The sequence below is a fragment of the Oryzias melastigma genome, linkage group LG15, assembly GCF_002922805.2.
Source record: "Oryzias melastigma strain HK-1 linkage group LG15, ASM292280v2, whole genome shotgun sequence".
NCBI lineage: Eukaryota > Metazoa > Chordata > Actinopteri > Beloniformes > Adrianichthyidae > Oryzias > Oryzias melastigma.
This window is the reverse complement of record NC_050526.1, coordinates 29,045,530-29,068,796: the sequence shown is the minus strand read 5'-3', so window position 1 is coordinate 29,068,796 and position 23,267 is coordinate 29,045,530. Positions and strand designations below refer to the sequence as shown.

The following is a 23,267-nucleotide window of genomic DNA, read 5'->3' as shown; positions in this document are numbered from 1 at the left end:
TCTGCCCTTCAGGAGTTATTGGTTTTTCAGAGGCGTTTCACCCTGTCTACTGTTTTCTATACATCACTGAGGCTGTTTATGTTAAAGTATGGTAGTGGTGTCTAAGAAAGCACATTAGCAGGTTGAACCCCCGGACAGATTTTGGGTCTTCACGGTTGGGCGGTTCTGAACAGAGCGATTACATGCAGCCGTCAGCACACAATACAATTTAATTCCTGCCTACCCCCCTAAAGCTGCAGGGACCTGGCTTCCTATATCTGCTGTGGCTTGTGCCACCCTTCAAACTTACTTAAACCAAAGAGATTCACTCCTCCAGAGGGGAGGGGTCATGTCAATCAGTTGTCTCTTTTTACTGTTTAATTGTTTAAAGTGTATTTTTAGCTTTTAAATAGAAACTTTAATGGTCATAAATCGTCTCCTATAAATAAATGGGTGTTTTATTCTCCTGATGACGTCTAACAGTCTTATCTCAAAGCACAGGAGCTCCAGACAAAAGCAGGATTTATTTATCAGGGAGCAGGGAGACAAAAAAGCACAATTTTTGTCTATATTTATAATTTATTTTAATCAGATTTTTTTTTTTTTTATAAGATTCTCTTACGAAGAAAAACAAATCCTCAATTTGAAAAAAATCAAAATAAAGTTATCAACTATTAAAAAATAAACTCATGAAGCAAAACAGAAAACAAGATTTTCATAAATAAAATATTTTATTTTGGAGGAAAGCCTTCTATTTAACAAAGTAAAGGTCTGAGAAACAACTCTACAAACGAGCACTTGAGCATTAAGTGATTCACCATCCGATCAACATTGCACAACATTTCTGGGCCATAACAAATGAATGCTGGTTTCTCCAGCAAACCTAAACTTCTACTTTTGCTAAAATTAGAACAAAACTCAATGTTCCTTCAAACTTCAAATCGAGTCACAAACTCTGATTGTTGATTCTTAAAAAAATAAAGCAATACAAATGTATTTACTGTCAGTTTTCACGCTGTCGTTCACACCGAACAACATGTCTGGAGGTCAGCAGCTTCATAGGCTGAGCTGGTGGCCCTCAAACTGGTAGAAGTTAGAGTAGTCCTGAGCTGCAGGCTCGTCGTACTTCAGGAGGCAGGAGAAGGTTTCGGGCTGCACAGCATCCAGCTGCAGGTCCAGCCACTGCCTGTGGGGCGCAGCGTGCCTCCGGGGGTCCGTCAGGATCCGGCTCAGGGCCATGATGTAGCTGAGGGCCATCTGCAGGGTTTCATACTTGGACAGCTTTTTGTCTTGGCCCCACTGCGGCACCACCTTCCGTAGACGATCGAAGGCGGTGTTTAAACCCTGCATCCTCTTCCTCTCTCTGGCATTGGCGGCCATCCTTCTCCTGGTGGCGGTCTCGTACTTCTCCGGGCTCTTTGAGTCAGGCTCAGAGGACTCGGATCCGGAGTCGCTGCAGCTGGGCCGACGAGACTTCATGGAGATTTGGATCAGATGATCTCAAAGTGGAAGAGTCAGGAAAGTCCAGATCCTGCAGAGGCTTCAGAGGTTGTAGCTCCACACTCGAAGACTCCAAGGTGTCTGTGGTCCTGAAGACAGCGAGGAGCAGCTTTTATAAGATGCAGCAGACGAACAGGTGGCAGCAGGTGGAGGCCCCCCCCCCCAAACTTCCATCATCACCCCTTCCTCAATATCGCCATCAGAAAAACACAGACTCATAAACAACCACACCCACTCTGTGCACACACACACACACACAAAACCTTAATGAAATTCCAATTAAGTTGGGCTGGGCTTCCTGGCTTCACCCATGTGTCCCAAACACCACCAGGTCCACCATCTGGAGGTTCAGCTCAGAGCAGCTGACGGACACGTTTGAAACTGTGAAGGTTTCCAGTCTGAGCATCAACTCCTGTGGAGTTTAACTGATGTAGAAATGATAACATTAATGATGAACACGAAAAATGAAGAAAACAGATCTGATTGATAAATAAAATGAGTTTAAAGTTGTTCAGATGGATTCTGAATAACAATAATTCACACAATGTTCAATTTAATTTCTACATTTAGTCTTTTCATGTTTCTTAATTACAACTTCATACATTAAAATTATCATTTTTTCTAATTTATTGTTTCTTTGTGTACATTCTATGAAACTATATAGAGTGGTGTTAAACCAACACGTTAAAATGCAGTCTAACATCTTTTCTAGATTATTCCATAAAATATCGGGTCACTTTAGAGTTCTTGGCTCAGTGAAACTCACAGATTTCATCTGATTTTGAGAGGAATTCTACTTTTGCTTCTTAGTGCAATGATAGCCATAATCTGAGATTAGCTCCAGGCAACAGAAGTGTAACCGCAGGGATTTTACTGCACATCAGGGGGATTATGGCTTTGAAACAATATGGACCAAGATGGTGCGAAGATTAACGCAGGAGTGTGCAACCAGAACCCACTTTTTCTTTTTCTGAGTTTTTGATGATTCACATTAATAGATGCACGATTTTTCCCCTCATGAGAAATAAATAATTAATCCTTTTAGCCTGAAAAATAATATTTCTGTCTGAACTGGTTATTTTAATTGAAATGTCTAATCTATTAAATGTTTTTAAGGAAAAATCTCTTAGATTAGATAAGTGTTGTGCTTGTTTGTTGCAGCTCTCCTCCTTTGTTTGGGTCATGACTGTTGCGTTCAGGCCGGTTATGAATGATTAAACACCGTCAGAGGCCCGGACCCACGCCCGTCTCATGCACACAAGCTGATGCTGTCTGCTCGTCTTCAGATTGACCAGTGAGCTGTGCAGTTGGGCAGATAATCCCATCTACCAGTCGGTTCATTTATTACAGATTGGTGTAGTTTGCCAGCTGCTGCTTGTCTTGGCCGTCTTATTCCGTTGAAGAACAAGCCCCTCACATGATTGGCTTGTCTGTGCCCTGCCCTCTGTCAAAAGCCATATGTCACCACAGCAGAGCGACCGCCGCCGAGCACCAACTCTTAAAGCCTCCGCTCCGTATGGACAAACACAGATTAGAGCATGAAGCGCACGTCTTGGTTCAGGTGAAAGTTTTCTTCAGGTTGCTTTGAAACTGTTAGGAATTAACAGTTTTGTGAATTATGCCACCTTAAAATGGAAAAACTGCAACGATAATAAAGTGATCACACAGTCAAGGTTTGTAAAAGTGTTAAAATAAAACATTAGAAGAAAATAATTCTTCAGAGCAAATAGATTGTTCTTGACAGCAACAAAAACAGCAACCAGTTAACAATCAGGCCTGGCAGCTGGTCAGACGAGGCTCCCCGTCTATCTGGGTCAGAGAAGGTGAATGGAATTTTATGCTTATTTGAACTCTCATCCTTTCTAATTGGACTTATTAGCAATGCTTAATTAACTCCTATGCTTTCCTCATTGTCCAGAATGTGGAATCAGTTTAAGCTAATATGACTTTGATTATGACAAAATGGAAAAGCGACAAGAAAATATTTTGATGTTTTCTTTTTTCAAGCAAATGAAGCACTTATAAGAATAAATAGAACTTTATTCAAACAAAACTATTATACAGTGTGCAACTTTACATCAGTTGAATATAGTTTTTCTTTTTTTAAAAGCACTTAAATTGAACAAAATTCAGGAATTGAGCGTCTTATTCATGAGTTTTCCATTTTAATGCTGACAAGAAAGACCTGAAATAACACAAACTTAAGCCGATAAATACTCTTTAGTACAAAGATTCATAAACTCACAAGAAACAAAACTTAAAAGAGACAGTTTTCAAATGAACCGCATCATAGTTAAACAGACACAGAGTTTGTGTGTCTTTGGCAAGCGCTTAAATAACGGTGCAAAAATGTGAAGTATTGACAATGCAGCAGAGAAATGATTCTGGGATTGTTCTGGAAAGATTTCAGGGGATTTGAAGTTTCACAGTTTGTTTGATTAATCTTAAGTTTAAAATCAAATAAATTAAAAACAAAATCAAAGCAGTGAGAGGCAGCTTCAACTATTTCTTGGAAAGGGAAATCCTGAAAATCCGGATGGAGCAGAATTCCATTCAGTATCCATGGAGGATCTTTGAAGGCCTCAGAGAAGCATCCCTACACAGAATCGAGGGGAGGAGCTCAGGAACATTTTAGAAAAAAAAGTTTGCCTACTTTGTTTGAAGGGTGGGATTTTATGTATTTATTTTTTGAGGGAACACGGATCCACCAGGTGATGGGATGAAGGGAACTTTGAAGAATGAATCATCAGCTGCCTGTGAAAGTCCTGCAGAGCGGTCCTGCAAAAGGTCTGATGTTTCTGATCACTTTACAGATTCTGCTTTTTGATTTAATAATTTAAGTTTCCTCTTTGATAAATATTTATTGTTGTTTCATTGGCAGCACATGGGCTCATTTCCTGATCCTCCTCCCTCTCTGATGCAATAGTTATAGGACAGATGGATTAAATCTACATTGTATAGCTTAAAATCAAACGTGTGTGATTTTCAGAATAAAAGCTGATAAAGGTGCTTGTTAAAAAGCAACAGCAACATTCCAGAGCAGATCAGAATTCAGAATCATGTTGAAAATAAAGTAAAAACCATTTTAATGTACGGGACACCCCCCCTCCTGCATTGGGGGCTCGGGAGCTAAGACTTTGCTCATTTGCATAGTTTGTGTGTAAAAGGCTCCGTGTTTGAGGAATGGTGACAGACTCACTGTCAGAGCTGGAGCTGTTTGCTCCTCTGCTATGAATAAATGCAACATCTGCTCATCCTTTGCTCCTTCAGGGAGGTCACAGAACGTGGCCCCCACCCGGCTCACAGCTCCTCGCTCTCCAGCGTGGCTTCGGGGGGGGAGCTGGCGAACAGGATGGGGCTGGTGTCTGACGTGGGGAAGGCGGCCTTGATGTCCAGCCCCTGTCCCGTCAAAGCGGCGTAGCGACTCCCTGTTCGGGGGGTTTTCCTCATGGGCGGTGGGACACTCTGATGCCACTGCGCTGAAGATGCAGGCCGCGTTACCACACATGCCGACAGAGCATTTGCCAATAAAGCGCACGACTGCATCACTACTACTGGAGGTATTTACCATATATATCAAGTCTGCAGGTGCAAGAAATAATCCCAGCCTCATTTTTCGCTGACACTGTGTACCAGCCAGCATCGTCTTTGGTTGTTGTCTGGATTAGGAGACACACATATCCTGTAGCATCTTGAGTCATACTGAAAGGAAAAAACGGAAATTCATACAGAAACTCATCATCTGTTTAGGGATTTGTTGGACATTTCACCTCCATTTATTTTTTTCCTTCACTACAGATCCAAATTCTGAGTCTTTCTGGAGCACTAACCTTATTCTGTCTTTAGTTTTAGAGACGGTCTCATTGTCCTTCTTCCAGAAGATGGCTGGAGGCGGCATGCCCACCACACGGCACTCCAGCCTCACCGGGCTGCCCTCAGGGATGCCCATGTTCTGCAGCTTCTCCACAAACTGGGGGGCGTGCTTGGTCTCTTTTTCTGAAGTGGAAAGGACACATCCTGCACTGAAGCCCCTCTTGATGTGCAGGACCCCCTCAGACTGTGCAGAGACCTTACCCACGACCTTCAGCTCCAGGCTGAAGGAGCTCTGCCCAGCCTTGTTGCTTGCTATGCACGTGTACGTTCCCTCATCGTTCTGCATCAGGGGGTCGATGACCAGTGAGTGGACGCTGTTCTCCCGAACCAGCATCTTATGGGTGAGATCTGGATAGATGGGCTTTCCGTTGACGAGCCACATCAACTCCGGGTTGGGAAGACCGCTTACCTTAAAAACAAAAGCAAACTTCTTGGTTTAAAGAAAGATTTTTATTTTTGGTCATTGTATTTCCTGCTGTGGCACCTACTTTGCAGTCCAGTCTGCACAGTCGGCCCTCGTGGGCCATCATGTCCCCTGGAGCCTGCAGGAAGTGAGGCCGAAAAAAGCGCTCCTGAGTTTGTTCTCCTTCCACTTCCTGAACGCGGGATCGCACTCTGAAAGAGCAAGGAGGCAAGGAAATCAGCTTTCAGAATGGAAAAAAGCAAAAGCTTTCCTCAGGGTGCAGACACTTCTCCCTAAAAGGATTTTGGGGAATTTTAGGAACATTTTCCAGCTGCTGAACACTTTTGTTGTCATAGTAATGCTTCCAACTCTCCCCTCAGACGCAGAAACAAGTTATTTCTGCAGCAGCAGGTTCTGCACGCAGAAGAATGTTAGCAGATAAATCCAAAAAAGAAGAGAACTTAGAGCTGTGTTCTCCTTTTTGCAGTGGCCTCAGTCTGAACTGTAAGGTCAGGCTTTTAAATTTTAAAGAGCGATTCATTTTGACTTCACTAATACTGTTTGATTGTTTTTTATTTTTTTCTTCTGTGACACTTTTGTGGCATTACATTCAGAAGGTGAATATTTCTGCACACCAACACTTTCTCTAACAACAGACCATTTTATTTGTATATAGCACAAAGAGCTTCATATAAAAGACATGAAACACGGTAAATTAAAAAAACATAAAAAGAAACACATTAGACTCATTGACTCACTTTTTCCGGTTCCGGGTCTGAATCTATTAATATTTGATATTAAGTCCTGAACCGTATACTGATAATTCATGTAGAGAAAATGGTATGGTCGAGTCGGGGTGGGATTATATAAGTTCGCTTCCTTCCACTCCCTTTCAAGTGATCTACTTGTGATTTATTAAGTGATATGTTATGTATGTATTATGACCTGATTGCTTGAAATAAACCATTTCATTCATTTATTCAATATGTACAAATAATAAATCATAGTTCCTGAACAAATAAATAAATTAAATAGATGCCAACTTAAAAAATCTTTAATTTAAATTTTTAAATCTTCAAAGATGCAGAAACTCTCAGATCTTTATGTAAGTTCTTTCACAGAGGAGGACTGTGGTTCTGAAAAGAGGTGTCGTCATGGGTCCTGGTTCTCCTTGTTCTCCTGGTGCAGGGCTCTGCAACCTGCGGCTCCGGAGCCACATGTGGCTCTTTTACTCCTCCATTGTGGCACTTTTATTAAAGAAAAATAAAACTGTTTCTAAATGTTAAAAATAAACTATAAAGTTAGAAGTGACAAAGTAGTAAAGGACAAAGAAAGTTAACTAACTCAAACTTTAACCCATTATTAAGCAGTTGAAGGACAGTGTGAATTACAAGTCAAACTACAACATTTTGACACATTTTTGTGCGTCCTGTACTACAAGACAAAGCCTTAAAATATGAAGAGTGTTGGGTAAATTACTTTTAAAGAGTAATTGATTACTTTACTTTAGTTGCTGGATGAAATTGTTGTTAAATTACTTCACCCATTCCCCAATTTAAAGTGTCATTTAACCAAGAGACAACGTCAGAGCTAACTGTTTACACAAGCTATTTGTTTTATAAGTCACCGGTGGTTTCACTGCAATAAAATGTGAGCAGTGAAGTAATCTAGTCTAGTTATTGTAATTTAATTACAGAAATAAAAAAAAATGTAGCACATTACTCAATTACTGACAAAAGTAATTAAATTACAGTAATTTCTTTCTTTTTCATTCATTACCTCGAACTCTTTATTTAAACAAATGCAGCAATAAATAAATAAAGATTTGTTGTTCCATTTTAGTAGGTTTAGAAATGCAAAGGTTTTAACGACTTTTGTTCCTTTTAACTGCTACGGATGGAGTTATGTAAGTATTTGGTTGGAATGAGGTGCTTTGATGCTCTATCCTCTATTCCTCCAGAACACAGACCACAACCTTTGTGTTGAACTCGTGGCTGAATGTTAGAGGTGTGTGCAGATCCATTAGAGTCTGTGGTGGTTTGAGTGCACGTCAGCTGAAGGATTGAAAGCAGAAATCTGCTCTCATTGTTTCCCCCGCTGCTCAGAGATCATGTTTACTCTGCAGATCACGTTTCTCTCTCGTGCCAGCTCACCTCTGAGGGTGGAGGGGTGCCAGGCGATGTCGAGGAGGCCCGGTTTGGACGATCAGATGACCTGAGCAGCTGATTCGTCCCTGAAGACCAAAAAGCAGCAAATGAGATCTGGACAGAGCGGCTGAAATCAGGAAGCTGAAACAATACCTGGGGATTTGCAACCATGACGGTGTAGTTCCCATCATCATCACTGGTGGTGGACTCTATATGTAAAGCACAGGTCCCGTCCCCCTCCCTCATCTTCTTGTAGTGAGTATTTTTCCTCAAGATCTGCTTCCCGTCTTTGAACCAGTAAACCTGTTGAAACCTTCAGTTGTTAGATGAGTGAAGCGTCAAACCTACAGGTCATTTCCACAGAGAGCTCACCTTTGGAGGGGGAACGCCCACCACTTTGCAGGAGAAGGTAACCGGCACGCCCTCCACCGCCTTGAAGTTCTTCAGCTTCTTATCAAAGATGGGCGCAATGCATCTTCCAGAGGGGACGTCGTCATGCTGCACCTCCTCATCCGACTCCTCCACCGGCGTTCGCTCCAGACGGAACTCGATCTCACTCATCAGCCTTTGCTCAAAGTTGGAGACTTTGTACTCCTGGAAGAAATCCCAGCAACCACTTCAGCGCACCTCCTGGTTTCCTCTTTGACACTGACCTCTGCAGGAACATGCGTGCACACACAGACAATCCAGCGTGCAGAGCGATGATGCTTGCAGCAATGAAGCCCTCAGACAAAGGCGGCGAGGAGCAGAACCATGACTCTACTGGATGAACTTAAACCCACGATTCATGCACAGCAACAGTATAATACATGTTTAAAGGTCAAAGCACAAAATGAGATTACTCCAGAGTGCTGAGCCCAATACAGAAACATTTCTCTGCGTCATGAAGACATTATTAATCGCTTTTTATAACTGTATGTTCGTTAATTTCACCAAATATCAGGTATATTTATTCATTAAAGTCTTCTTTAAGGTTCTCCTGCAGCATCAGGTTGCTGTCCATTAGAAATTCCTTGTTCTAAATGTGAGTTTACCTTTAAACATTTTCCAAATTTGATTTTTCTTTTAATAACTCAAAGTCTAAATTCCCAAATAAGAAAAACAAACAAACAAACAGAAAAAAAAACAAATCCAACAAATAGCATTTTCTAAAGTTATTTTATGTTTTTGTGAAGGTTATAAATGAGTTAGGAGAAGCTTGGATGCTTGATTAGAAAGTGTGATGTTTTTAGTGAGAACATCGACGGTCTGAGATGTAACCCATACAGCCTGGAGCGAAGCAGCGGAGGAGCAGGAGGATCCTTGTACCTCATCATAGTTAAAGACAGTAGCAGGAATGTTTGGTCCAAGGAGTCTGCTCGCTGTTTCCCCCTTAACACTCCGCTTCTATGAGAGGACAGGGATGAAGGAGGAACACCTCAGACACACAAACTCTGATGGGATGACACAGAAGCTGCTGTTATTGGCGTGCAAAACTCAAAGTTACATGTGGCCATGAATTTGTGATGCAGAGTAAGCCAGTTCATCATTGCATCTCTCATTTTTACTCATCTGCTGGAAAACTGGATTTTGGAGCATAAAAAGTTACAAGAAAAACATTAAATGTTTTTTGACTGAAATATGATTTTTATAAAAGATAGTTTATTTTGAATTTTAAGCGAACTGTGATTTAAAAAAAAAATTATTCATATAATTTATTTCTACTATGTCCCACGAGTTAATAAAATGAAAAATAAAACAATTCTGGGGTTAAGGAGGATCTGTAAAAACCACCTCTTTGAAAAGCAGTTAAACCTGTTAGGAAGGAGCTTAAATGCTTAAAATTCTTAAAATTCTTCTTTCTCATCTTTACTGCACTTAAATTCAAATGAAACAAACAAAAAAAAGAACATTTGATCCTTTTCTTTGAGGAAAAATCTGAGCTTCAGGATCATCCTGAACAAAGATGGAGAAAAATGAGGATGCAAAATCCACCACCGGTTAACATGAAGTTAACCTCGTTTTTTAATGATCATCAGCAGAAGTTTTTTTTTTTTTTCCCAACATCAGTTAGTTCTAAAAAAATCACTAAAAGTTTGATGACAGGACGCTGTTGCTGATGCAGAACATGGCAGAGATGTCGCCGAGGAGTCCGTCACCGTCAGGTTTGGTGGTCGTTCATCATCCCTGCAGGAGAATGAGAACAAGCCAGCAGACGTCTCCTACCTGCAGGTACTCCGCCTTTGGAGCGCTGTCTTTAAGACGAAGCTTCTCGAGGTCAAGAAGGAGGAGCTCTTTGCTCTCACGGATGTTTTCAGCTGATGGGAGGCGGACCTTTGGAGTCTTCTTCTGAACTCTGCAAAAAAATGAAAAAGGAGGCGGTGTGAAATGTCAAATGTTTGGCGCTTCACAGTCATCTGTCTGCATACCCTCGAGGAGCTCCTTTAGGGAGACCCATGGCGTTGGTGGGTTGGCTTGGAGTCAACGACGGCAGGACGGAGCTGAGGAAGGCCACCGGGTTTTGGATGGGGCTGGGGGAGGAGCTGCTCGAGGTGGGCGATGAGGCCTGCGGGGGCGACTGGGCTCGTAAGAAGGACATGCTGTTCAGGAATGAGCCTGGAGTCGGCGAGGACACGAGGGACGGAGGGCTGGTGGGGGACTTGAGCACCCTTGTTGGGGAGAGCCTGAGTGGAGGGGAGAACGGCGGCGGGATCGGGGAGCTGGCTGCCGAGGAGTTGAGCTCAGCGGCCAGCTCCTGCAGCAGAGGAACAGGAGATTCTGTTGGAGACGGACTCATGATGGGCGACTGGGCCTGAGCTGCTATGAACTCTTTAGGCCGGGCGTAGTTGAAGGTGGAGGAGATGGATGTGAGGTTCATTAAGGAGGCGTGGGCGCTTCTCAGGACAGCAGCTGGAGATGTAATCTGCTGTGCGTTCAGATCTGTGGGGAGGATGCTGAGCTTTGGTGCAGGGGGGGAGGAAAAGGCAGTTCTGGAGAGAGCTGCTGGGGAGAGGTTCAAGTGGGAGGCGTGGATGGTGCTGCTCTGACCTGGAGGTGGTGTGCTGAGCGCAGGAGCTGAGCTCAGGAGTGGGACAGGTGGAGGGAGCGTCTTAGCATGAGGAGTGTGCAAAAAGCTCATAGGAGGAGCAGGAGAGGGTTTGAAAGGAGGTAAAACCGTAGTAGTGAGTGTTGGAGCAGTGGTCAGTGCAGAAGCAGGAGTGGAGGTGGTTGGAGGAGGACCAGAGATCTGCTGGGCGTTGCTCACAAAAGACTGGAAAACTGGCACCTGGGGTTCTCGCTGCATTCTTGGAGGCCACAGTGAACTTTCTTGTGCGCTTTGGACCTCAGGCTGCAGAAGGGATGGGGGTGGAGGCCGGCTGGAGGTTCGGGGCTGGGACTCGCTCTCCTGCTGTTGCTCCATGAGGACCTGGTTGTGCAGAAGCTGGAGCTGACTTGGATCCCTGCAAATGGGGCAGAGTAAACATTTCCAGCATGTTTATTCGGGAGGACGGGAATCATAAAGCCAGTTTCATGCACTGAAGCTTCAAAGGAGCTGTGAGAGCTCTCTATCCTTTTATGGACTCCTAGCCAGCACCGCCGACCGCTCCACCAAAGCTCCAAACACACTCAGATTTCTCTTTAAACATGAACACATCCATGTCAGATACAGCAGTGGTAATACATGTCTCAGGATTTTTGTAAGTTTCATCCTCAGGTGTCATAAATAAAAGCAAACAAACTTCCTGCAGAAAATATGACAACATTCAAATGTCAATTTAGATCTTTAGAAAATTAAAGGAAAATAACTTACAAGTAAAAAACTCCATCCTTAGTTTTAGAAAGTGGAAAGTGCCACATCTATAGTCTACAGTCCGCCTGCGTATGTTTAGGAACTGATAAAGTTTTGATGTGATGCAGAACAGGAGGAGAAGCCCCGCCTCCTCAGCTGGTTTTAATCCATTGGCTGAGAGGTGAGGTTAGTAACTCCACCTCCTTAACTGGTGCTAACCTATCGGATGTGAGGCAGAACTAATAGCCCCACCTCTTCAGATGGTGTTAATCCATCAGCTCTGGATTATTAACCCCGCCTCCTTCGCTTGTGTTAACTCTTAGCTGAGAGATGGGACTGGTAGCCCCGCCTCCAGCTGGTGTTAACCCATCAGATGTAAGGCGGGACTAATATCCTGCCTCACAACTGATGAGGCAGAGTATTAGTCCTGCCTCAAATCTGATGGATTAACACCAGCAGAGGAGGCAGGGCTACTAACCCCGCCTCTAAGCCAGGACTAGTAGCCCCGCCTCCTCCTCTAGTTGCTCCTCTAGTGTTGACCTATCAGCTTAGAGGCGGAACTCATAGCTCCACCTCCTCAGCTGGAGGTAACCCATCGACTAAGAGACAGGACTAAAACATCCTCTTCTGGTTTGAACCTATTGGCTGTGAGGCGGGACTTGTAGCCCCGCCTCCTCAGCCGGTGTCAACCATCAGCTGAGAGGCATGCTAGGTAGTAAACGGTTTGGAAAAGTGATGAACAAAATCTTTTTATTCTGTCTTTACCGTGAACTGATCTGGTATTTCTGCATCTTCACTCACAGTTTGGGTTTGGCCCGCACCGGGGGGGGCTCTTTGCCGGCTGAAGCCAGGAGGACGTCTTCCTCAGAGTCGCTGGAGGAGCCGTACTCTTCATCCTCGGGTAGTTTGAAGTGCACCCGCAGACCAACCCTGGAACCAGAGCGGGGGTCTTTGTGGTTCGTCATGGTGCCTGTTTTCAGGCAGGAGTTTGGAGGGGGGTCAGGGAGGGACACTACGGTGCTGCTCTGGTTCTGGTTCTTCGAGGTCTTCTTGACCAGCAGAGTCTCTGAAGGTCTGGACCCTCCCTGCTCAGAGGAGGTCTCAGCTGCTGGAAAAGAACTGCCGGGTTTTAGATGAGGGAAAATCTTCTTGCCGCTGAGCCCCCCCTGATGTGCCCGACTGAATCCGAAGGGCTCCTGGTTGACAGAACCAGGCTCAAGGTTCGTGGCAGAGCTGGAGATGGGCAGGCTGGTGCGGTGGGGGTCTGGTCTGGATGTGGTGTAACTGTGGGGCTCCAGATGGAGATGGCTGATGCTCAGTGGGTCCAGTCGAAGTGTGCTGGAAACGAGTGGGTCCAGACTGATGGTGCTGGAATGAGGCTTGATGCTGCTGCTCACACTGATCTCTGGCTGAGTTTTAACCAGCGGGGTGGGGGCCTCGGGGACTCGACCGGGCTCCAGCAGTGAGCTGCTGAGCGGCCTGATGTGGGTTATGTTGCTGCCATCCCCTGACAGGCATCAAGAAGTTACTCCAATGATCAGCAGAAGATAAAAATCTTGAGGGAGGGGGGGTCTTACCTTTGACCTTCAATGCAGCACTGCTGGACACGGTTCCATACTTGTTGCTCGCGGTGCAGGTAAACATCCCAGAATCCTCAGCAAAGACCTCAGCAATCACCAGAGTGCAAATCTCCTCTTAAGAAGAAACATTTATCTCATTAAAGGACGACACCCTCAGATGCATCATCACAAAGACATAAAAGGTTCAGCTGCAAGTTCTCTTTGGAACATTTGGACCGCTGGTCCGTGTGGAAATGTTGCGGGTCGCACTGATCTGCCGCAGGATGGAAGAATACCTTATATGGTCCAGAGTCTGGGATAAGCAGCGTTATAGAAGAGGAGCAGGAGCTTCCAGTGAGGACTATAAACACTTCTCTACAGTGATGTCTACATGCTGCAGCTGATCACACAGCAGGACAGCTGCTCTGCTCTGACACAGGTTTTATTTTAAGAAGTGCAGAAATTACCTGATTCAGCCGGAGATCTGGGCTCTGGAACAAAAACCAGGGAAACCTCATGAGGAACATGGAACACACTGATGTTAAAGATCTTTTTAAAACATTCAAATCCAATAAGGTCAACTCTTGCATTCAGGAAACTGGATTCGAGACTTCTCAAAAGTGAATCAAAAAATGTTATTAAATCAAAGGAATTTTAAACATTTTATAATCACAAATTTTATAAATAAATGTAAAAGAAAGAATTTAAATGCATTGTTTTGAGAGCAGAAACAAAATTAATAATTCAAAGCTTTTTCTTTTACATCAAACCTTTATTTTTTGGCTACTTCTCCCTTTCATATTTATCAGAATGAATTGCAAAATCCAACTGAAATGATAATTTATGAGGAAACATTGTTTTATTTACATAAATAATTAATTTATAGCATGTAGATCTGATGGAAACTTGCATGTTGGTCTGGATATCATCCTGACTACTAGAGAAAAAAATGCTGTCCAGTCAAAATGTATTTTTAATCCACTAAAAACTACTAATCCCAGAACTCTGCTCCTTCATATTTGGTGAGGATCCTCTGCATATTCCAAAAGGAGTTCATTCAGTAGTCTGCAGAAGTTGGGAGATATTCCGGTTCTCTTTGGAGGATGAATTTGCATTATTGATAGTCAGGAGGATATTTTTATAAATTGGCTGGAATTCCAAATCTCACTTTTTTGTAGGATCCTGTAATCCGGAGAGTCTTCCAGGAGTTTTCCCTCTCTGAACCAGTCCACTTGTGGTGACGGCGCCCCTTTGACACGGCACTCCAGCACCACCAGCTGGCCCTGCGATGCAGTGAAGTCCTGCAGGCTCTGGTTGACACAGACAGGGTAATCGTCAGTTTGGTTTGGGAGACATTTGGATGACTCATCTTCTGACTGTCCTACCTTTGTAAACACAGGTGCAGCCATGACCAGCGGAACATCTGAAGCCTGCTGGCCGCTGTGGTTCGGAACCGAACTCTGAAGAAAACAATAAACAGAAAGTTAGGAAAGATGGGAGATAAAAGGAAACTTCCACAGGAATCTTCTGGTTATGTTTACCGGAAGTTGGGCTGTCGGTGCTGGATGAAACAGAACTGGCTGCACAGAGGAAACCACTGGATTTAAAGGCCCGGAGGTTTCTGTCTGTGTTGAAAGTAACAGGACCGGCTGCACAGAGGAAACCACAGGTTGTAGAGGTCCAGAGGTTTCTGTCAGTGATGGATGAAACAGAAGTGGCTGCGCAGTCGAAACCACTGGATTTAAAGGTCCAGAGATTTTTGTCGGTGGTGGATGTAACAGGACCGACTGCACAGAGGAAACCACAGGATTTAAAGGTTCAGAGGTTTCTGTTGGTGCTGAATGTAACACAGATGAAACCATAGGATATAGAGGTCCGGAGGTTTCTGTCGTTCCTGGAAGTAACAGAACTGGCTGCACAGATGAAACAACAGGATTTAAAGGTCCAGAGGTCTCTGTTGGTGCTGGATGTAACAGAACTGGCTGCACAGATGAAACCACAAGATTTAAAGGTCCAGAGGTCTCTGTCAGTGTTGGATGTAACAGAACTGGCTGCACAGATGAAACAACAGTATTTAAAGGTCCAGAGGTCTCTGTTGGTGCTGCTGATAAGGCTGGGATGGAGCTCTCCTCTGCAGGAACTCCTGATGAAGATGAAGAGAGTTGCACCGATAACACAGGTGGCTCTGTTGCCAGTGGGAGAGCTGCAGATGTTTCAGAGTGGTCTGGGACGGGGGGTAACTCTGTGGGAATCTGGGCAGGAACAGATTGGGGTGTAGTTTGTGTAGTTAGTGGAGTTGAGAGCTCCTCTGCTGGTTCCTCTGTGGCTGCCTCGAGCTTGTTCTCCACGGTGGGACGCGCTGGACTCACTGAGGGTCTACACACAGAAGCCTTGTATGGTTTTCTTTGCAGCCTTTAAAACAAAGACATGAGGTTGTTCAGGTTTGGACCACGGGGCGTATTGAACTTTGATCAGGTGGCAATAATTACTCACTGGGGTACATGATCAAAGAGCTGCTCCACGTCTGAGTCGGAGGAGGCTCCTGCACGGTTCAACAGACCATCAGTTATACAGATATGTCCCAAAACATGAAGAAGCACACGAATCACCTTCGACATAGATCTCAGCTGACGTGGAGTCTGTTCCGCAGAAATTAGATGCAAAGCAGGAGTAGCGGCCGGTGTCCTCCTCGAAGGCCTCTGCTATGATGAGAGAATGCAGCTGACCGCTGGAGAGGATCTGAATGTCAGGGCTGTTCTCCAGCTCCTTCCCCTCACAAAACCACCTGCAAGGAGACAGGAGCATCAAACGTCACGTTCAATGGTTTAAACCTGTGTTTGGGTGATGGGGTCCATTTCAATGAAGATGAGTGTCATAAACATGATACAAAGATGAGCACACGGAAAACTCAGCAGGACTTTCCTTGGCCTATTGCTTCTTCGTAGATTTGTTTTTCTCTTGATTCAATCTCATTTGTCTACTAAAAAGTAAAACTAAATATCAACATTAACAATATTTTCTGTTTTCTTTTCTCAGGTTCACTGACTGTGGAAAGAAAATTAAACTGAAAAAACTAAGCTTAGCTAATATCACAAATTATCTGAGATGCAATACTAAAATGTAACCGTCTATTTTTTTGCCTGGATAAGTCATTGAGGATCTATTTTGGGGGGGTGAGGCCTTGTACCCTCACAGGATCCAGCCAATAAACACAGAAGAATGAGGTGATGCATTACTCCTGGCACTCCGTGGTCACACAGCCATAAATACGTCCTCACCTCCATGTGTTTCAAAAACAGCTCCACAGAAATGTACCGGTACAATCTAGAAATCATCACCGCTTCCAGATCAAACCCAAACGCTGACACACGGCTCATGCATGCTGCTGGAATGTTCTATCGGGGTTCTGCTGAGACGGGCCGGATCACTTCCAGTGAGTAAGAGGCTGGAAGTACGAGCAGGAGGTGCAGACGTACGCTCTCTGCACCTGTCTGGGCTGCTTTCCATCTGCAGATCAGAGCAGGAGAAGAGATTCCCCCCGGATCTCTGAACGGACTGTTCCAACCTCACACACCATCCAAAGATAGACTCACAACAAGCATAGTGCTAAACAACAACAAACCACAGACAAAACTGCACAACATGGGGAAAAGGAAGATGTTTGGACACTGAAAAACTCTTCAACTGCAGTCACACAAACAGAATGTCAATCTAAAGACACAAACAGACACAGGGAGGTCAAAAACACAACAAGTGATTTTAAGATGAAACAACAGAAATCATCTCACCAAAACTCTAATGCTTCACTTCACAGCTCAGCCAGCTGCATGATCACACTTCAGCTCGTGCTGCCAGTGGGTCTAAAAATGGCCGGGAGCTGCATTCTCTCAGGACAAGTATAAGTTAGTGGCTCAACAATGTTCACAAGGACCATCAAGACCATGCCCTTCATGCCACCTCAGCTGGACTCCTTCAATCAGCCTCTGTGGGTCTGGGAGGGAAACTCCAACCTCAGATTCTGCATCAAAACACACAAAGTCTTCTCTGCTGATGTGAATTCTGACAGAAAAAGATCCCTTATTGAACTGAAGGCTCTCTAAGCCTGAGTTATCACTACGCACTGGGGTGGAGCTACACAAACACACACAAGCGGGTCAGAATCAGCTGTCGGCCAACGTCACTTCTGTCAGCGATTTCCACAAAGATGGAGCTCATTCTGAGCTTTAAAACACAACCCGCCTGATACAGATATTACAAAAGAAGATGTTCTAAATGTTGTTTATTTATGGAGGTTTCACCACAGTTCGAGGTTGATATTTAGACATTTAGGGCTGTGTTGAACATTTCCAAATGTATGTCAGAGATCATAATTAGTGAACAGATGGTTTTTCTGAAGAGCTTCATACTGAACAAGAAAAACTCAACAAGCGAATAGGAAAACATCCATCCACACCACCATCCATCTGCTACACCCATTTATCCAGAGCAGGGTCACAGGGGCTGCAGTCCAAGTGGAAAAGCCGACACCTCCCTCTCCAACTAAACTTTGTTTAGTTCTGCCAGGAGGTTCCTAAGGAGCTTCTAGGTCATGCCAAGAGACGTGGTCCTTCAAGCATGTCCTGGGTCTTTCCCGGGCCTCCTCCCAGTGGGACATAGTCACAATACCTTCATAGGAAGGTGTCCAGGAAGCATCCTCAACTAGGCTTTCTGGATGTTGAGGTGCAGCAGTTCTATTCTGACCTCCTCCAGAGTGACAGAGGTCCTCACCTAAACTCTAAAGGAGCAGCCAGCCATCCTACAAAGGAAAGTTTTTTCAGCCACTCGATTCTGGGATATTCTCTTTTCACGTATAACCATTGACTGTATATGAGAACTGGACTGAGTGACCCCGCCCCCCTGGTGTTCCAAACAGGAAGTACTCACTGGCTCCAGAAAGCCAAAATCCCATAGAGTTCTATAGAGAAATAAACAGCTATTACTTAGTCATCATTCTATTTGTCAGAATAACCATTCTTGTTCAGCTACCCTTTATTTTTTTCACATTTTCTTGTTAAAACTATTTTTCTTCATTGTATTTTTTTCTGCAATTAAAATTATTTAAGTTATAACCTGACCAATCATACATCTCAATCAAGGAAGGTGGTGCATTCTGGCCTCAACCTTGGACAGATTTAATTGACCGATTTTGTGTAGCCTGCTTTCAAGTGGTAGGGGTGTAGCCTTCCAACAAGCTCACTCCTGATTGGTGAGAATGCCATATGAAACATGGTACATAGTGTATACGTGTCTACCGCTTTTCTACCTACCTCAAAGGCCAAAAGCGCTTTACAGTCACTGTCCCATTCACACACGCTCTGGTACTGAACACTGGCGTCAACCGTCCACCAGAGGCAATCTGGGGTTCAGTGTCTTGCCCAAGGACACTTTGACACATGGGAAAGCAAGGCGGGAATCAAACCTGCAATCTTCCGATCAGAGGTCGACTACCCAACCGCTGCACCACGACCACCCCGTAACCATAATGACTCGAACCAATTAGTAATTACTGATGACATCTGGCTGCAACATGGCAGCGTCTATATTGTGAAAAAAATGGTGACTGAAATGACTTAATTTATTTGGAGCAGGGAGTAAACCATTTTCTATGGGTGACATCACACTAACTCGGTCCAAGTTCTCTGATACAGTCAAAAACTTTGACCTAAAGCTCCTGACTCTAGGTGATGGCATTCCTGCAGTCGATACACTAATTCATCTGCCAGTCTGATGCTTCAGAACAAGACCCCAAGATACTTAAGCTCCTCGTCTTGGGGCAGGATATCTCCACCCACACACAGAGGGTAAGCTACCCTTTTTAAGGTGGAGGACTATGACCTTCAATTTGGGATGCTAAATCTCATTTCAGAAGTTCACACTCAACTGGAAACTGCTGATGATACAAAAAGAATGTCATCATCTGCATAAATAGAGAGGAAATCATGTGTTCCCCGATTGGAGTCCTTTTGGTTCTTTAAATATTTAAATTCTGTTCATAAAATGATAGGCAGTGCCAAAGTATCCCTTCTGGAGACCAACATGCACAGAAGACCAGTTCTACCTCTGACCAGCAGGATGAGTCTGCTGGCAGGAGGTTGAACTTGCTCTGTTAGAGAACCTTCTATTGCCCTTCCTAAAGACTCAGAGAAGGTTGGTACTCTATACTGCAGTCGACCTGTAAGCTGAAACCACGATAAGAGACCTGTTTCTGACCTGGAACTACAGGAACGTGACCCTTTTCTACACAAAAGTAAATCTCAACACATTACTACTGAGCTGGGGGCTACAGCAAACCCACCTCAGCCCACGATTCTCTCCATGGGACACTTGTGGAGGAGTTGTTTCAGAGCCGAAACTGCAAATGGAGGCAAGCCTGACCATCTCTAGTCGGTACAGCTCCTCCTCCAACACAAACTCATGGTAACATTGTGATGTTCCATGTCCCCATAGGGTTACACGGAACATGAAATACAGTGATGTTCAACATCCCTGTAGGGTCAGACCAGGGGTGTCCAAAGTCAGTCCTCAGGGGCTGGTGTCCTATATGTTTTCCAACCAAACTGCCATTGAATCTTCTTACTGGCCAAACACACCTAATCCAGGTAATCAGCAGCAGGTAAGGCAGGGTTTCTGGAAAACTAGCAGGAGACCGGCCCTCGAGGACTGACTTTGTTAAACAGAACATGGAATACAGCGATGCTACACGTTATAATAGGGTAACATGGAACATAGTGATGTTCCATGTTACCACAGGGTTACATTGAACATGGGACATAATGACGTTCCATGTCACTGAGGTCCATCAGATTGTTGAGCCACCATCGATGGTTGCCAAAACCAAGCAGCACTACCAGAGAGACAAACACTGAAAAAACACTGGATCACCGGTTCTATGTTCTTACCGGACTTCAGGGGCAGGATGTCCTGCAACAATGCAGTCCAGCTGGACTTTGGTTCCTTCAAGAACTTCTCTACTCTTCAGTTTCTGAATAAAACGAGGAGGCTCACACACAGTCTCCGACTGGAATGGAGTTTCTGTGGAGGCCAAACATTCAGCCTGCTCCTGTGCCTTCTGAGAAACAGCTTCATCAGGTTCCTCTTCACTCCGGCACTTCTGGACCTCCGTTTGTGCACATTCAGGATCCTGAAGAACCGTTGGGAGGTGGCTCACCGGGGTGCTGCATCTCTTCTTCTCCACTTCCACAGGCATCACAGCTCGCTCCCTGTCCTCAGAGCTGAGGGGACATCCGGTCTCTTCGTTCTGGCCCTTGCTCGGGGCCCTGGTCCTGTGAGCCTTGCATGCTCTGGGTCGTACCCTTTTGGAACTGTTGGCCTTGAAGAGGGAGGACAGCTCCTCGATGAAATCTGCTGCCTTGTTGAGGAACTCCTTCTTGGACTGGGTCTCCAGGTTGTAGGGAGCGCCCTTCACATGCCTGTCGTTGAACTCCTCAGCAGAATCCCTGATGTTCCGGTTCAAACCATCTTGCCGAGCCAGCGATTTGTGCATCTTTCTTTCCGATGTGAACCTTGAGTGAGTCCCTGCTGTTTTTTGAACTTCCATGCTCGGTTCAGTTGAGGCGTCAGAAAAAAGCCCCATAGGCTGGGTGTTAAGAACAACAGAGGGGGGAGCGGAGGACAAAACTGAAGATGAGGAGCTGTTGGAGGTGGTTAATGGTGATGCCGAGGCTTTGACCTCCACCTCTTGAGGCTTTTTCCCAATGGCCTGTTGGGCCAGATTGACACTCTTATCCAGCTCCTCTTGACTGAGGAAGGCTGACAGGTCTGGGAATTGGCTGTCGTTTTGGCCCCCAGCGTCCTCACCTTTGCCTTTCAGGGGCAAAAAAACCTGGAAGCGTGAAGATGCTGAATCGGAGTGACTCATCTCCCCACGGCGCTGCTGGGCTCTGGCCTCTGCGAGGTAGCTCTCCCGGAGGAGCTGAGACAGAGACGGCGGCTGCTCAAAGTTGTTCTCCTGCATTTTACTGGAATAAAAAAAACACAAAATATCTTATTTAAAAAAGGAAACATGATTTAAAAACTGCAATAAAACACATATATTTGGCTTTTTTTAAGCCCCTCAGTTTTTGAGTTTGTAATGTCTTTTACATGGATCTTTATCTATAATTCTTAACATTTTTACATGTACCTTTTAGTGATAAATTTGTGTTTTGTTTTTATAGTGTTGTTATTTGGATCTTGAATCCACGATAAAAAATTATTCATTCATTTTGTTTAATTAAATTCAAACCTTTCATATTTTTAAAAATCTCAGCTCCCATAAATCCAGCTTTATCAATAAAAACTTGAAGGGGTTGTTTCTGTGTGACTTATGTGTCATTTCATTTTATTTTGAAGGAGTTTGGGGTCATTCGCCTTTATATGTTTTTTCTTGCAGCATTTTAACTCAAATACTGTCCAGTTTTTGACCGAAGTGACTTAAAGACGTAAAAACGGTTTTCTTCTTTACAGACAATTAAATGCTGACATGCTCTGTATTTCACAGCTGTTGCAAAATAAGCCTTAATGATGACCCTCCCCTCTCCATGCTGCGTGGTTCTAATTTTTAATTGAACATTACAATAAATACATTTTATTTTGTATATTTCTGCTTGTGAAGTTTTGTTTGAATCATGCCTAAAATTATTTTCCTACTTATTATGTTGTTCGTGCTCAAGCATTTACCAGCCTTTGTGAAGTCTATAGAAGCAAACTAAACTTGGAATAGAGCCATTTTTAGGTATATTTTAGGGAAAACGAACTCCAAACTGCAAAGAAGTGGGTTCAAATGTTTTCTAGATCCATGTGTCATCTCTAGAGCCTTCTCTGTTTCAAAGTGTGAACTCCTGTTGCTGACGAGGAGCAGATCAACCTGCAGAAACAACAGAGTCAAAAGGATGGTCACTGAATGGGATTAAATTGTATATTTTTGGGTGTTTTTATAGTAGAATAAGTCATTAAAAAACATCTTCTGAGTCTCTTTATAACTTAACCCGCTTCAGCAGATCCTTTAGTCTGACAGCCTAACCCACCTATCAAATGGGTTTTTAATCTTTTAGTCTAAAATAAACGTGTCCCAATAATACTCTTATTACAGGATGTCACAACAGTCTAATAAAAATGCAGTAAAAATAGCTTTTTATTTCAGTGGAAATGCTTCCTGGGTGTTGAGTTCCCTCTGACACTGGATCAGAAGGGATCCTGGCAGCTTCCTAACCCCCCATGCCCACATCAAACTCACTCGGCTGTGACGTCTGCAGGGTTTTGTGACATTAGACATGAATGCAGACACGAGATAGGGCAGACATATGCTGCTGACACTCAAAGCGCTGCGTTTAGGAGACACGGCAGCGATGCCCTTCCAGCAGAGCTGCAGCTGTTGTGAACATTTCTACTCTGCAAACAGGCTTCCAGCCCACCGAGTCACAGCTAAGAATAGAGAAGCTCCACTTACACGAAGAAGAAAAAAAAAGACCAACACAAGAAGTCCTGCAGTCTTCATCCCTCACAGATTATTGTTAATCACACACCAAACGTATAATTCTGATGACTGACAGCTGAGCGGCTGTGGTTATGAAGCAGAAACAGATGAACTCCCGTCACACTCAGTTGGGAAGAACATTCAACATGAAAGACAGTCAGTGGACTGACATGAGGGGCTGGTTTACCTGTGAATCGTTGCAGTGCACCTGTGCTGGATGGGGGGAGGCTCCACCCTGGGGGGGTCTGGGACTCAGGCGGCTGCTCAGCCGTCCTGGTTCAACTCTTAACCTGCTAGTTTACAGTCAAACGTGCAGCTGAGCAGCTATGCTAACCTGTCACCAGGAAAAGCAGCAACATTTGTCAGCACAGTGGTTGTGGGTTATTTTTGGGGGGTCTGACCCTCTGGGTGGCGTCCCTCCTCATTGGGCGCGGGGGGCGTGCTGTAAAGGGATTCCATCCTCCAGCGGTCTGTCACAGAACTGCAGTCCAACTGAACGTCACACAGAAACCTCTGATGGTGG

General features: G+C 44.4%; 2 protein-coding genes across 4 annotated transcripts; both read right to left on the bottom strand.

Moving 5' to 3' along the window:
* Positions 1-316: 316 nt before the first annotated feature.
* atoh7 (atonal bHLH transcription factor 7) lies at positions 317-1,904 on the bottom strand. The gene has a single exon (XM_024296820.2). The coding sequence runs from the start codon at positions 1,456-1,458 to the stop codon at positions 1,036-1,038; it is 423 nt and encodes a 140-aa protein (XP_024152588.1). The 5' UTR covers positions 1,459-1,904; the 3' UTR covers positions 317-1,035.
* A 1,598-nt stretch (positions 1,905-3,502) lies between these two features.
* Positions 3,503-23,125, bottom strand: mypn (myopalladin). 3 transcript variants are annotated; one of them, XM_024296819.2, is made up of 22 exons: positions 22,932-23,125; positions 20,169-21,248; positions 15,840-16,015; positions 15,724-15,772; positions 14,772-15,642; positions 14,616-14,690; positions 14,399-14,540; positions 13,698-13,721; positions 13,249-13,365; positions 12,473-13,178; positions 11,168-11,342; positions 10,311-10,636; positions 10,108-10,237; positions 9,211-9,288; positions 8,275-8,496; positions 8,056-8,205; positions 7,909-7,988; positions 5,841-5,967; positions 5,554-5,761; positions 5,310-5,475; positions 5,048-5,181; positions 4,780-4,958 (listed from the first exon to the last, which is right to left on the bottom strand). In XM_024296819.2, the coding sequence occupies exons 2-22, from the start codon at positions 21,242-21,244 to the stop codon at positions 4,780-4,782; spliced, it is 5,211 nt and encodes a 1,736-aa protein (XP_024152587.1). In that variant the 5' UTR covers positions 21,245-21,248; positions 22,932-23,125. The 3 variants fall into 3 exon arrangements, with proteins under 3 accessions (XP_024152585.1, XP_024152587.1, XP_024152586.1); XM_024296817.2 differs by having other exon boundaries at positions 3,503-4,958; positions 10,311-11,342; positions 22,932-23,124; XM_024296818.2 differs by lacking the exon at positions 9,211-9,288 and having other exon boundaries at positions 10,311-11,342.
* Positions 23,126-23,267: the final 142 nt, after the last annotated feature.

Excerpts from the sequence above, each read along its gene's own strand:
- atoh7 (XM_024296820.2), bottom strand. The coding sequence starts at position 1,458 with ATGAAGTCTCGTCGGCCCAGCTGCAGCGACTCCGGATCCGAGTCCTCT.
- mypn (XM_024296817.2), bottom strand. The coding sequence starts at position 21,244 with ATGCAGGAGAACAACTTTGAGCAGCCGCCGTCTCTGTCTCAGCTCCTC. Across the intron at positions 13,366-13,697 it reads CAGATCTCCGGCTGAATCAG|AGGAGATTTGCACTCTGGTG; the intron begins GTAATTTCTGCA and ends TTTCTTCTTAAG. Across the intron at positions 4,959-5,047 it reads CTGCAGACTTGATATATATG|CGCAGTGGCATCAGAGTGTC; the intron begins GTAAATACCTCC and ends CTGCATCTTCAG.